This window comes from Candoia aspera, chromosome 3, assembly GCF_035149785.1.
Source record: "Candoia aspera isolate rCanAsp1 chromosome 3, rCanAsp1.hap2, whole genome shotgun sequence".
NCBI classification, from domain to species: domain Eukaryota; kingdom Metazoa; phylum Chordata; class Lepidosauria; order Squamata; family Boidae; genus Candoia; species Candoia aspera.
The window spans coordinates 102,220,311-102,234,634 of record NC_086155.1 but is presented as its reverse complement, the minus strand read 5'-3'; the positions used below and the strand labels follow the sequence as shown (position 1 = coordinate 102,234,634).

The 14,324-nt window shown below is 39.3% G+C and overlaps 1 protein-coding gene across 1 annotated transcript in view; it reads left to right on the top strand.

The window, feature by feature from the left end:
* LAMC2 (laminin subunit gamma 2) overlaps positions 1 to 14,324 on the top strand; it is a 50,489-nt gene that overhangs the window by 15,466 nt on the left and 20,699 nt on the right. The window contains exons 3-7 of the mRNA XM_063300165.1: positions 4,938 to 5,073; positions 6,501 to 6,599; positions 10,899 to 11,035; positions 12,354 to 12,473; positions 13,454 to 13,643. Coding sequence (XP_063156235.1) covers positions 4,938 to 5,073; positions 6,501 to 6,599; positions 10,899 to 11,035; positions 12,354 to 12,473; positions 13,454 to 13,643 — 682 coding nt within the window. The remainder of the gene's footprint in view (positions 1 to 4,937; positions 5,074 to 6,500; positions 6,600 to 10,898; positions 11,036 to 12,353; positions 12,474 to 13,453; positions 13,644 to 14,324) is intronic.

Below are 14,324 nucleotides of genomic sequence, written 5' to 3'. Positions count from 1 at the left end.
TCCTGGCCACAACTGCCACCTGCTTCTTGAGCAGGAGTTGTGAGTCCAGAAAGAACCCCACATTGTAAACCGGGTCTGTCAGGGGCAGTGCCACCCCATCCAGTACCAAAGTTGGTAAAGTCCCAGATCTGGAAGGCCCTAAAACCCAAAGCCACTCAGTCATGCTGGTATAATTTTCTGCTGACCCAAGAGTACATGGATGATAGCCTAGCAGTGGGAAAGGCCCTTAGCCACACTTGGATGGAAGACCACTAGGAAATCTTAGGACAGTAAGCTAGACCAAGGAATTGAAAAGGGCAATAGAAACCATGTCTTTACTAAGAGCAAGAAAACTGCATGGATGAATCCTTGTGGTTACCAGGAGTCAAGCTTAACTCAAGGAGGTCTTTGCCTTTGCCTTTAATGCAATTAATGCATAAATGGCACCAACATACTGTATATCATATATCATGCAGGTACTGTACACTGGCTGTACTTTTTGATCAAGTATGCATTTGTTTGTAGAAAAGTTTGCTGCTGCAAACAATGACTCCCAAAGGAGTAACTGATTCAGGTTGGAAAACAATTATAGGAATTCCCCTCCTCTGATGAGATTTCCCCCACAGTGTATTTCTTGTTCTGCTCTTGACTCTTGCCTCTGTTTGAAATTAATTTTGTAATGCTCAAAAACCTACAAATCCTCTTCACCAGAAACAACAAGGGAACAAAACCCAAGCAGGGCTACATTGTGATCATTGTTGTCTTAATTACACCAAATGCTTCAATCTTCTGAATATATTATTTCCCAGACACTTTTTCATCTACTTTTGATGTTTTGTTTTTTGTTTTTGCTTCACGTTTGATGCAAGCAATTATTAACACTCAAGAGAAGCTTTAAAATGCCAGTGGACATTCTAGCCAATGTAGGTTTCATTCTTCCATTTTTGACTGACTCAAACAATAACCTGGATTAGGTAGATAAGGACAGCAATTTTAGGAATGAATATGCCTTGTTAGTTGTACATTTACTCTGAATTCCCTTGCAAGTTTCAAACCCTAAAGCAGTTCTTTTTGGTTCAGATAAGAGCATTATTGTACAGATTACTGGAACAGGCGTTTTAGTGCTCTGCTCTATTGGGAAGAATTGTGGGAGGATACAATTTTATGCAACACAACTGGTTCCCTAACAGAGCGTCCTACCCTCATGTGTGTTGTTCTATTGTCAGGATTCATTGCCTATCCATTTGCCTTGTGTCCACAAGTTGCACAGTGCAGTGCCCCTTGTTTGCTGCTTCAGGCAGTAGAGTGTGAGGCAGTCCTGGAGAACTGATATTTGGATAATGTTCTTTCCAAGACAGGGAAGCAAACTTCCTAGAATATTAGAGGCAAAGTCCATATCTTATTTTTATTTTAGATCCCTGTTTTGCAAACTTGGCAACTTCAAGATGTGTGGACCTCAGTTCCCAGAATTCCCCCGCCAGCATGCTCTATGTAGCAGCCAGCATTACTCTACCTAGCAGCAAACAGCATGCTGGCGGGGGAATTCTGGGAATTGAGGTCCACACATCTTAAAGTTGCCAAGTTTGAAAAACACTGCTTTACAGTAGATTCTGTTCCTTTTTTTTCCTCTACTCATATTTCAGGAAAAACTTCTTTTACCAGCTGTATTTTTCAGTTTTGTAATAAAACTCTTTTCCTTCAAGTGTTCTTTCTCTCTCTCTTTCTTTCACTGTGTGTGTGCATGCATAATAAAACATTCCTGTATGAAAGCCATAAAGGCTTCATAGTCAATAAAATATTTGTTGTGTTCTGTTAATTGAAAACTCAATCTTTGGCATTCTAAGAAATGATTTGATGGAAACATGTGACTGATTTAATGTTTTCCCATTTAAGTATTACCTATACATCAGAGCTGAAGCAACAGGGTTTCTTTGTCAGTAATGAAAGCAAAAAATTATTTATTTTCTTTAAAATAGTTGTATTTTGCTTTTCAGCTTTTCACTCCATTCCACTCACACCAGTGGAGACTGGTTGATATGGGTCATATTATAAAAAGACTCATGGCCCGTTGATACCCTTTTTCGACTGAAGTGCCCAGTATTGGACACAGTATTCCAAAATGGTGTCTGATCAAGGCAGAGAACAGTGGGACAATTTGTTTCTTGATCTGAAGTCTTTGCTCCTGTTACTACATCTCCAAATAGCATTTGCTTTTTTAGCAACTGCATCACACTGTTGCCTTATGTTTAACTTTTGACCTACTAGATCACCTAGATCCTTTTCATGTATACTTCAGCCAAGCCACACCTTCTCCACCCTATACCTGTGCCTTTCAATTTTTTCTCCTCAGAAGCATGACTTTACATTATCCTTGTTAAAGCTCATCCTGTTCATTTCAGCCAGCTGTTCAAACCTGATTAGATAATTTGGGAGTTTCTCTTCCCCTTCTAAAACATTGTGTACTCACCCTACTTCTGTGTTATCTGCAGATTTGATAATCATTTCTTCAATCCTTTCATCCAAGTAATTAAAAATGTTGAAGATCACAGAGACCAATTCATAGCCCTGTGGCACTCTTTGATACTACCCTCCAATCTGATGTGGAGCCATTTATGAGCACTCTCTGGGTGTGATCATTCAGCCAATTATATATCCATCTAATAGTCGTATCATCTAACCCATATTTTACCATTCCATTAATGACAATGTTTGTGAAATGTTTTGGTCCAGATACACTCTGTCTGAGACATTCCTCCCAAATGAGCTCTGCAGGGGATGGAGAGGCAAACAGCAAAATGTGGTGGTGTAACCTTCACCCCTTTTGTACACAGGTACACAAGGGGAGGAGTTTGCATCATAATATCACTCCATGAGTTTCAACATTTTGATGTAGTCTTGGCTTGCTGCAGAAGTTCCTGTCCTCTGATCTGTTAAGCTAGCACCTCTGTCAAAAAAGAAGACATGGCCTGACTAATTTGTGAGAAACCTATGCTAGCTTTTATTAATTGTTGCATTTCTATTCTAATGCTCACAAACACATAGTTTGATAATCTGCTCAAGGACCTGGCCCAGTAGAGATATCAAACTGAGAGGGACTGTAATTTCCTTGGTGCTCCTCCTCCTCTTTTTTCAAGACATGACATTTACCTCTCTGTGGGATCCTGGGACCTTACCAGTTCTCCAGGAGTTCTCAAAGGTTACAGATAGTTGTTCTGTGATAACATCTGTTAGTTCCTTCAGTGCTCTAGGATATAGTTCACCTGGCCCTGGAGAGCTGAATTCATAAAGGATTTAGGGTTAATATTTAAGCGTTGGAATATGTATCTCATGCCAAATTATGGTATCTATACTGCAGCAGACACGTAGTTTTCTGTGCCATGATCTGTTTTTGCTTGAAGTCTGCTGTGCAGGGAAGGAGAGGTGTATCGGAAACAGCACAACAGTGACTTGAGGACAGGGTTAATATGGAATATTTCTAGGTCAAGCCAGCCTTACAGGCCTTCCTGCTCCTATTCATCCACTAGTTTTCATGACTTTTTTGAACCCTTCTAAGCCTAGCCCAAGAACAGAAATTCTCCTTTGCCTTTTATTTAAACAGTGTCAGAAATAGAACATATTGACTTGGATGGATATTTTCCAGAGTGCAAGCATGCCTTTATCAGCTTTGGGCATTTCCAATCATGATGACCTGATAAAAGTCAATGGGATGAAGAAAAAAATGGCTGGGATGAAAAGCACTGTGCTGTTTGGAGTATATTTTTACTAAAGCAGCTTTTGTTCCATTTGTACAGGTTTCGCTTTTTTCTAAGCAGTTTGCTTTTCAAGTATGTATTGCATTTTATTTATGTTGAGCACTGCTTTGAGAACCGAAGTCCAACTAATAAAATAAAGAGAGCACGTTCATTCTATTTTTCATCCCTTGGTGAAATAATAGTCCAATCTTTCATGTCCATGGTCATGTTATATTCCCCTTGCCTCAGATAAAGTCACACAAATCCCCTCTCCCATTCAGCAATTTGACCAGATCTAAGGCTAAGAATGCATTTTATATACATTATGACCCCCTTTGGTTCTGTGTGTTTGGGCAGGGGGAAGCAGGAATTAAGTGGGTGGTAAATGACAAATGGTATTTATCTTTCAACATAGAAAGTAATAAACTCTCATCATGATAATCTACTAGTTGATCTAATGTAAAGATCCCAGCATCCATCCAACTGGCTTCTGTAATAATGCTACCAGAGTTCTTCCTGAATATTATTTATCATTATTTTAGTTCTATATCACTCTTCCTCCTAGAGTGGAAACCCAGAGCACCCCTGTAACTCAGGCATTTCAAGAATAACAACAGCTTCAGCTTCTGGCTGTCTTTTACGTTATATTGCTTAAGTTTTTGTAAAATGAACCTATTTATGTTTGTGTTTATTGCCTTACTGTTGACCAATTTATTTAACATTGTTTTTATGCCTCTTTTGTATACTGCTCTGGGTTTCCACTCTAGAAGGAAGAGTAATGTAGAACTAAAATAACAACAGTAAAAATAAATAATATTGCATTGCACTAATCCAAAAGTGTAGTTATTAAGACATAGAACAATATCTGAATCTAGGCTGAACTTGGGACACATACAGCTGGTATTCTAGCTGAAGCCAAGAATAACTCTAGGCTGGAATCAAAGAGAATCTCCAAGCAATGAACTTGGTTGCATGGAAGGAATGCTGCATCATTCAGAGCAGGCCACCTTCCTAATTCCAAAACCTGAGATGCACACAATTGTGGTACTTGTCTTATTGGGATTCAGCTTCAGAGTTTTTGCCCTCATCCATTGCCTTTTTGCTTCCAAGCATCAGCACGAACTCTCCTGAAATACTTGAGATCTCCATAGACATGTTGAGAATAAGTCATGCTTTCTACAGGAATCAGAAATTATCCTATTGTATTTCTGCATTTCTTCTTCAAAGGTTCTGCCAGTGCACAGTGTGATACCTATGGCCGATGTCTCTGCAAATCTGGTGTAACAGGTGATAAATGTGACCGATGCCAGCATAATTTCCATTCCTTCACTGAAGCTGGCTGCACAGCTGTTGGACAAATACAGTAAGTGCCTTTAGGTTTATGGAACTGTCAATCATTGATAATTGTGTCTTTGTGGAGATTCAGTTTTGCTTTAATAAGTCAACAAAAACAAATGTGGTTGATCTTCTTTATTTTTATATGGAGAAGCACCAAATCATAAAATTCCCATTCCATCTGTTAAAAGTGCTAGAGACTGCATATGGGGAACTGCATTATTCAATTTTGCTGGTTCTATTGAGAGTATATGTTTGAATTTGTCCATTCAAACAGTCTCTTTAGACCTACCACATCTGGACTGCAGAATCCAATCAACCACTAGATGGCAGTGAAGGAGTAGAGTTTTCACTATTTCTTTACTGCCCTCTTGTGGTCATTCAGATTTTTACAGCCCAGATACAGTAGGCCTAAGCTTCCTATGTATAGTCAGTTTCCACATCAGGCTAGAAACCAGAAGACCATGAGTTCTAGTCCCGCCTTAGGCACGAAGCCAGCTGGGTGACCTTCAGCCAGTCGTTTTCTCTCAGCCCTAGGAAGGAGGCAATGGCAAGCCACTTCTGAAAAACCTTGCCAATGAAACTGCAGGGACTTGTCCAGGTGGTCTCCAAGAATCGGACATAGTTGAATGAATTTAAAAAAAAAGTTCACTATGCATCAGAAGCTATATCAGTATCAGAGGACACTGTCTTCTTTGTGCAGATACATTTTTCAACAGGGGACCCTACAGTCAAGGAACAATTTGAGTTTGTGCTCTGTGGATGGTGTGATATTACTAGGAATGCTGGAGGAATTTGATCTTTGTGTATTCCATAATGAACTGAACTGACCTCCTTTACTGATGGGTGGATCGGAACATCTAGTCCATACAGTACTCTGAATGTTGCAGTGGGGTATTTGGCTCAACAGACATCTCATAATGCACTAAATATGCATATATTTTGAGAGAAACTGCGTGTATATATAGAACGGACTAAATGGTGAAAGAACATTTGAAAAAGTGATACAGAACAAAAATAATCCTGTTCGCTCCTAGGTGTGGCTGAAGACATACAAGTACTATTTAGAAAAAGATACATTCTCATCCTTCCCTACATGTCACAACAAGAACAGTTCAGTTCAAGCGTTTTTACCCGGCCCAGTGACATGTGTGTCACTCTCACTTGGCATGACACACTCTCCAACCTATCACTCTGGTGCGATCTTCATTCAATGCACTGGGTGTTTCTTTCCCTTTGCCTGCTTCCATAGTTCATTGAGAAGATCATGGCTTCTATCTATGTATCTAAACACTGGTTTAATGAATGGATAAGTATACAGGACTGAAGTATGAGCTGGCTAACTGGGATCAGCCTTGTTTATTCTGTTCCTTGTATATAGAAATGCTGGCAGGTTCCCCTGTGGAATACAGAATTTAGGTTTAAAGTGTATTTTCTTTTCTTTTATTTTCTTAGGAGCTCTCAGTGTGATTGTGATCCATCTGGAAGCACAGGGCAGTGCATTTCTGGACGCTGTGTCTGCAAGATGGCAGTTTCAGGAGAACGATGTGACAGGTATGAGCATAGAGTTTCTATGGCTAAAACTTTTTGTTTTGTTTTTTTGTGGCAGGTGGTTTGCTATGATTTCTCTCAAAAATGCATCAGAGACTCCATACTTAGTGGCTCCAATTCATCTTTCAGTCAGATTTTAGTGAATGTGCCCACATAAATGTATCCTGTGTCTGATTCATTACTGATCAAGGTTATTGAATAAAGTAGATCAAAGGTCATTTCCTCACTAGCAACTCATAAGATCTGGAGTCATCCAACCATCATTGTACCAAAGTAACAATAACGAGAGGCTCTATATTACTTCAGTGATGGCCGGGTGATGCTATAGTAAAGGTAAAGGTTTCCCTTGACATTAAGTCCAGTCGTGTCCAACTCTAGGGGGCGGTGCTCATCTCCGTTTCAAAGCTGAAGAGCCGGCGTTTGTCCGTAGACACTTCCGTGGTCATGTGGCCAGCATGGCTAAACGGAACGCCGTTACCTGCCCGCCAAAGCGGTACCTATTAATCTACTCACATTGGCATGTTTTCAAACTGCTAGGTGATGCTATGGTGACACTCTAATCCAGTGTTTCTCAACTTTCGCAACTTTAAGGTGTGTGGACTTCAACTCCCAACATGCTGGCTGGGGAATTCTGGGAGTCAAAGTCCACACATCTTATAAAGTTGCTAAGGTTGAGAAACACTGCTCTAATCACTAGTGTAGAAATGGCCAAAGTCAGTGCATAAAGTAAGAAAACTGGTATGTAATATCACAATTTTAGATGCTGACAATTTCAGTTTCCTTGAGGAAAGATCTCTGGATTTCAAGGTTTTTGAAAATATGCTTCTCTATAATATCTGATTTGGTAGAAGAGAACATTTGGGAGCCAAGATGAATCCAATCTCTATACAACTCTAGGAATTTCTCTCCTTTTACTTACTGTTTTTCACATACACACTGATGCACATGCACATACACACTCACCAATCCTCACCCTTTGTTCCATTCTTTGCAACTCCTTTCTGTTAATTAAAAAAGCCAACCTTTTTTGTTGAATGAAAAACATACTATAAAGCAATCATGTAAAATAATTTTTCCTGGCTAAGCAAAGACCACACCGAGACAAGGAGAAAGCCTCTAGTGTTTTATTTAACTGCTATTGTAGACAGAAAATCCTACCAAACTGAAGAAGCGTGGGAAAACCCAGACAGATAAACCCCAAAACTCAAGGTGGGTCTGTTCTGGGTTTCTTTGAATGACAGCTCAAAGTCTCTAAACTACGCATGCGTTTTCCCCCCTGGATAGGGGCCTCCTCCTGCTCACCATCTGTACTCATGACAAATTAGAGAATAAATGAAAAGTAAAGTCCTGCCATTCAGGGGAATGGGGGAGGAACCTGCATCAAACAACAATGTAGACAAAAGAATTGTAGAAAATTTCACACTTATTATTAAATATGAACCCAGATTTTTTTTCTTTTTCCATTTTATTCTCCTAATGAGTCTTCTAAGCCTTCTGTACTTTAACATCATCAGAAAATGGAGTTTGCATTCTCAAATTGTTAGTGATTCAACCACCAGTTTTGAATTCCAGCTGTCATCTCTTCCATTCCTGTTATTCTGTTTTATTGTAAACCACCCAGAGTCCCTTTTGGGAGATGGGCGGTGATAAATTTGATTGATTGATTGATTGATAAATAAATAAATAAATAATCTTATAATAGATTTGCTGTGTAAGTTAAACAGATACAGACATTATATGCATATGTCTCAAACCAGTCATTTCTTATAGTAGGTTCTTGTTCACTGTAAAGGTCTCAGAATTATCAAGTATTCTGGCAAACCTATTAACCTTAATATATTCCATATTTTTGCATGAACTATACAATCAAAGGCTTTGCTGTAGTAATAAGGCAAAAGTAAACCTCCTTCTTAAATTTTCTTGCTGTATTATCCATCAACTACTTGATCTCTTGCCCCTCAGCCTTTTCTAAAACCTACTTGGACATTTTGCATTTATCTTTCCATGCATGGCTCAACTTTTCTGTGTAAGATTGTAAACAAAAATTTGCTTGCATGAGGAAGGGACTGGTATTTTGCAAATTTCTTGCACCTACTTTCTCTGCTTCCCTGCAGCTTTAAATAATTCCATAGGCATTTCATTCCAGGTGTTTTGATTTCTCCAATATCCTTGGACCCTATGATGAGCCCAGAGGTACCTAAAGAAGTCAAGTTGCTGCATAACTATATAGCTTCATACTGCAGGATGCTTAGTCTCTAACTTTCTTTTTAAAGCAAAAAGAGGGTGTTACTGTTTCTGCCACCCTCTGCCAAGGGAATAGAAGAAGTACTGGATAATGGTTGGACAAAATGCACTGGGAAGAAGAAACTGGGGAATTAGAATATTGGGGGGAGGGAAGCTTAACAGGATAGTTTCTCAGGAGAAGCTCCACCATCTAGTCTACAGTATAGGGTAACTACATGCTCATAGAAATACAAAGCTGCTACCAAAAAAGGGGACATCATGGCTAGCAGCAGTAAAGAAAAGCTCAATTCCATGATTTCAGTACAGGAGGTAGGTGAAGCTACGTATTATGAAGGAGAAGGAGGGATCTCCATATAAGGTATCATGTTTGATCATGTTTAGGCCGTAGAGAGTTAGAACTGATTGCAGTCCTATTTCAGAGTGCACATGGCGGCATAATCAACAATTCTAATCTAACTTTGTGCTAGAGCAACAATCCTAGGACATGACTTCCTGCATCTAAGCCAGCTTTAAAGAATTCTGCCCAAACTTTTCTTTAAAATTCTGCACTATTTTAACATCTTTTCAGGAAGCTGGTATACAGTGTCTAGAGCTGATTTCGACAGAAGAAACCAAAAGTATCTGTCAGCCAAATGTTTGTGTCTGTAATAAAGTATGTCCCTAGGCTAAGTTGCTTGTCAGAAGGCAGCCTGCTTTCTTCCTCAGAAAGATCCAGGCCAAATCTATTTTAGATCTCAACTACATTCTGTACTTTTTTAGCCGGTTATCACACCTTTCTCCAAAGCGCATATGGGTGAAGAGGTCTTTGGATTCTCTTCTTGTTGCAAAGGTTCACGCGTAGCACTCAAAGATCTTAGAACAGTACAACACAGATTCATTTCATGTTATCTAAGATCAAGCATCTTTGGCCTATATGCCTGTGAATGTTTTGCAAAGAATGAAGTATGAAAATGACCAAAGTGCTGTGATATTTTGCTTTTGGTTTTCCTCAAAATAAAACATGCCTTGCTGGATTAGACCAGCATTTGTTTTCGAGTAGCAACCAGCTAGATGTTTGTTGAAGGCTAATACACGCTGGCTGTAAAAACAAGTTTCCCTTTTTTTAGTTTTGAATCATCATATAAGTGGGACAATGGAGCAATTCCACTTTGCATTTATGTCTGGTAATTTTTGATTATTAATAACTTCTCCATGCTTTGTGGTTTTATATTTGTTGACATGTACATGAAGTACATTTATCATGTTTATAGCCTAACATGTACTTAAATTATGGTTATCTGTAAAATGTAGAAAATGCAGATGTTGAATAGGGGGCAAAGTAACTGATGGAATCCTTAGATGTGATTTATTTATATAGCTATTCCAATTTCTGATGGATTAGGAAAAGGGGTTGACATTTGTAATGTGGGGCTCTGCTACATGAATGTATTTATTTATCAAATTTCATCACTGCCCATCTCTCCCAAAAGAGGGACTCTGGGTGGTTTGCAATAATGTGAGTACACTCATGTAGTTGATCTTGATCCAATACCGAAAGCTATGTTATTAATACACAGGTCAAGTAGGGATAAAGACTGGAATTTGCTGTGCTAATCCAGATGGCGCTATGCCCAAATTTTACTGCAAACAAAGATATGGCATGTAAAAAAACAGGCACTCAATCTTTCTTACTTGCATTGGAATTGTATTATATGCTGAGATCTCACATGACCAAATTGCCATATATACAAATTGTTTTGAGCTTGATATACCATGGATCAAATTCATTTTCCTACCAGATTGTAGCCTTTGTATATTCTGTCTGGGGCAAATGATAACCATTCTATCATGAAAGGATCATTTGAATAGAAACACTCTGCTTCTCCCCAGTGATAGCCTAGAATATCTAATGATGACTGATTTCAGAGTCCAGAAGTTTTTTGCTGGTTAGAGGTTTCTTAAGGCTAGATATTCAGATATTTTCATATCACAACAGATAAGCAGAGGGATTCAGAATGGAAATCTGTCACAATGTTTAAGAGAACTACAATTTGGTGTCTTGATTTTTCTCTCACACAGCTGCAAGCAGGGCTATTATAACTTAAATGCAAGAAATCCAGCGGGCTGTTCTCCGTGCTTCTGCTATGGGCACTCAACTATATGCTCCAGTGGGAAAAATTACAGTGTCCATAAAATTACATCTACATTTCAACATGGTAAAAAGCTTCACTGCATTTGGTCTTTTCTGATTTGTATAATCTGCATTCTTTTTCTGGTTATATACTTGTTTAATTTTCCCATATTTGCTTCGTTCTATCTGAGAAGAGTTGAGATTGATCCCTACTCAGAGACTCATCCATACTCAGAGCTGATTCAGATGTGACTTTGTAACTCTAGTGTATGATGAATAAGTTTAATAGGTGTCCTGTTCCTGTTTTCTTTCTATGAATGAAAGTAACATCTCTCTCTTCTCTCTTCTTGTCTCTCTTCTCTCTTCTCTCTTCTGTGATTCATTCTTCTCTTTCAATCTGGGTGTAAATCAAGAGGTCACAGAGATGCTGAATACAGGCCACCACTCAGCATTTGGCCAGATCAGATATTACTAGCCTAGGGGCTAGCTGGGCACAAATGAACTTTGGGCTCTATCTCACACAGAGATCTGACTAGGCCTTCAATGAGACTTACGGTCTCCAATCCCCGTTCCTGCTAGTCAAGTAATTAGCTTGTTATATTTTTTTATTTCCACCAGCATATTTATCATATCATTCCATCCTGTTATTTATTTGCATTTTACTGAAGAGCTCTTTGAATTTAAAGTGAACTTTCAAGAGTCTCTATGCTTTTTCAGACATGCCAATCCAGAGTGTTAAACAGGGTGTCACTGGGATTTCTTTAAATCAAAACAGCAAAGCAATATAAGGGCTTCTTCAGATATCAGTTCAGCAGCTATGGCTGGATTTTGGACCAAAATCCAGGGACCTGCAGCCTGGGGTTCCCAAATGATCAGCAGATGTTGAGAACAAGAATAAACAGGCCCAAACTCAGTAAATGGAAATGCTCTGGTCACCTGGTACTGATGCTGCACATTGCAGTATTTTTCCTTGTTTATAAAACCCTTTTCTGGTCAAGGGGCAACACAGAAAGTGATAGCTTGCCTTTGGCATACTAGCTTCATAACTCTGAAATGCTCCTGTGTCCTGAAGTAAGAATCCGTAAAGAGATGTCCAGTAACTTCCTTACTGTAGAAAGTAACTTTGTCAGCAAGGAACCATTCTAGGCAAAATCATCTTAGCACAGAGGTATTACAGGGCTAGAGATAGTACTGGTTAGGAATGCCTCTCCCTTGCCTCTTTCAAAAAGACATTGCATTCAGAAAGTAAGTAAGTATAGTGAAAATGAGGTTGTGTTGACCTCTGTTTTCACTACATACTGTCGATGAAGTTGTTGTTTCTCTCCTGTCACATTTCCTAAATCAGTGACTATGGATTGGATTTCCAACTCAGTCCAGTAAACTGTGCTTTCCTTGTATTTCAGGTGATGAAGGCTGGCAAGCTCAAGAAAATGGGTCCTCATTACAGCTCCAATGGTCTCCACATCACAAGGAAGTTTTTGTGACAGCTAGAAGGCCAGGTTCCAGCTATTTTGTAGCTCCAGGTGCATATTTCCATACCCAATTGTGGAAAGGAACACCCGTAAAGGACTGTTCAGCAAAATGTATCTTTTATATTTTCTTTTATTTTCCTATATAATCATATACTCCAGCCTGGGTCCCTTTTCTCAACCCAGATTTTTGCAAGCAGTGGCCATGAAGGCATCCGCATTTTCTTCAGGGGAGCATATGTGTTCCTGACCTCCCCTAATGTTGCATCTCTGTGTTTTTGTGCCAGTATGCCCTAGGAAGCACAAGAGAGGCTGCATATATTCCACTCCATTTCACATGACCAGGAAAGGCTTAGAATGGAGCAGGCAGAAATCTTCTGAGTCGCTGCCCAAATGCTTTTCCCATAGGAGTGCCTTGGGATCACTTTTTTCCCTGCAAACCTGGCTGGATCCAGCCCATTTTCAAACCCCAATCTTTCTCTTGTAGGTTTCTCCCACCATAACAAATTTGATCCCATTCTATTCTGGTTCTGCAGAGTTATCCTAATGATAGATAGGGTGGACAGGCACAGTCCTGAGTCCCTGTACATATTTTCTTTCCAACATATTCTGGGGCTGGAAAAAGTAAAAAGCATAGCTTTGAAGCAAATTCAACTATATAGCAGTTGAGCTGGAAGTAAATTAGCTAGACCTCCACAACACTGCTGACATCTATATGCCCAGCCAGTTCAGAATCCCTGTGTGGATGTATGCTAAGATCTTTTTGGTAAATTTGACACGTTTTTGTCTGAAGCAGATTTAAAATATAACAAATAAGTAAAAAAGCAAACATACAGATTCTTAACCATGCAATTAGAAGCTAAGCTATGGGATGTAGATGTTCATTGATTCCTGTGAAGTCCTCTCTACTGCTCTACAGTCAAGCTGGGGTTCTTAGATAAAACTTTTCCATGGTATTTTCTTTATAAATGTCATCTGTTGAGACTTTTTATTCTTACTTGTATTACTGTTTTTGCTACGTACTTTCTTTATAGCCAGGTTCCTTGGGAACCAGCAGCTGAGTTATGGACAGATGCTATCTTTTGATTATCGAGTGACCCGACCTGGATTTCGCCCTTCACAGCATGATGTCATCTTAGAAGGAGCTGGTTTGAGAGTCATGACCCGATTCATGCCTAATGGCAGGATGCTACCTTGTGGAATCAGCAAGACTTACACATTCACGTAAATTGCCTGGGATATTTAAGGGCTCTCTCAAACTTTAAAGTCAATAGTACAGCCCTCTCAATGACTTCCTGTTACTGACTCTGTGCTCTTACGGTTCATTTATTCTTAGTCAGTCCTTGATAACTTTAATACTAAATGATGTAAATTTGAATGAACCATCACAGATTTAATACCACAAATACTACTTCCAAATCTTCAGTATCACCTCAATAATTCTCAACAGAGCCAGTTCACCCATCAGTAACGAAATGTCAAATAATCAAAAGCTGTTTTAAAGAAATCAAGTGGTATATATCCCTTTGTGAACAAGCTCAGTAAGGCTTTATTTTATAGTGATTTGATTGCTTAGATATGTGGGTTTCTAACTGTGTCATGTGAATCTATCGACTCCATAGAAGCTTACTAGGAATTTATGAACAGCTGAGCAACCACCACTGATCCTCCCTTGTAGCATAGAGGAACTTGTGCTGATGCTAGTATATGCACTGACTCCCCCAGAGTGACACTAAACCACAGCACAGCTGGCTGGTGCCTATTATGAACTATATGTGTACCTCAATCATCTTCATATTTATTGGGCCGTCAGTTCTTGTTCTGGCGTAGACCTCTTACAGTTGCTTGCCATTGGCCATGTTAGCTGGAACTAATGGATTTGAAGGAGGTTTACTCCAGTCTTAT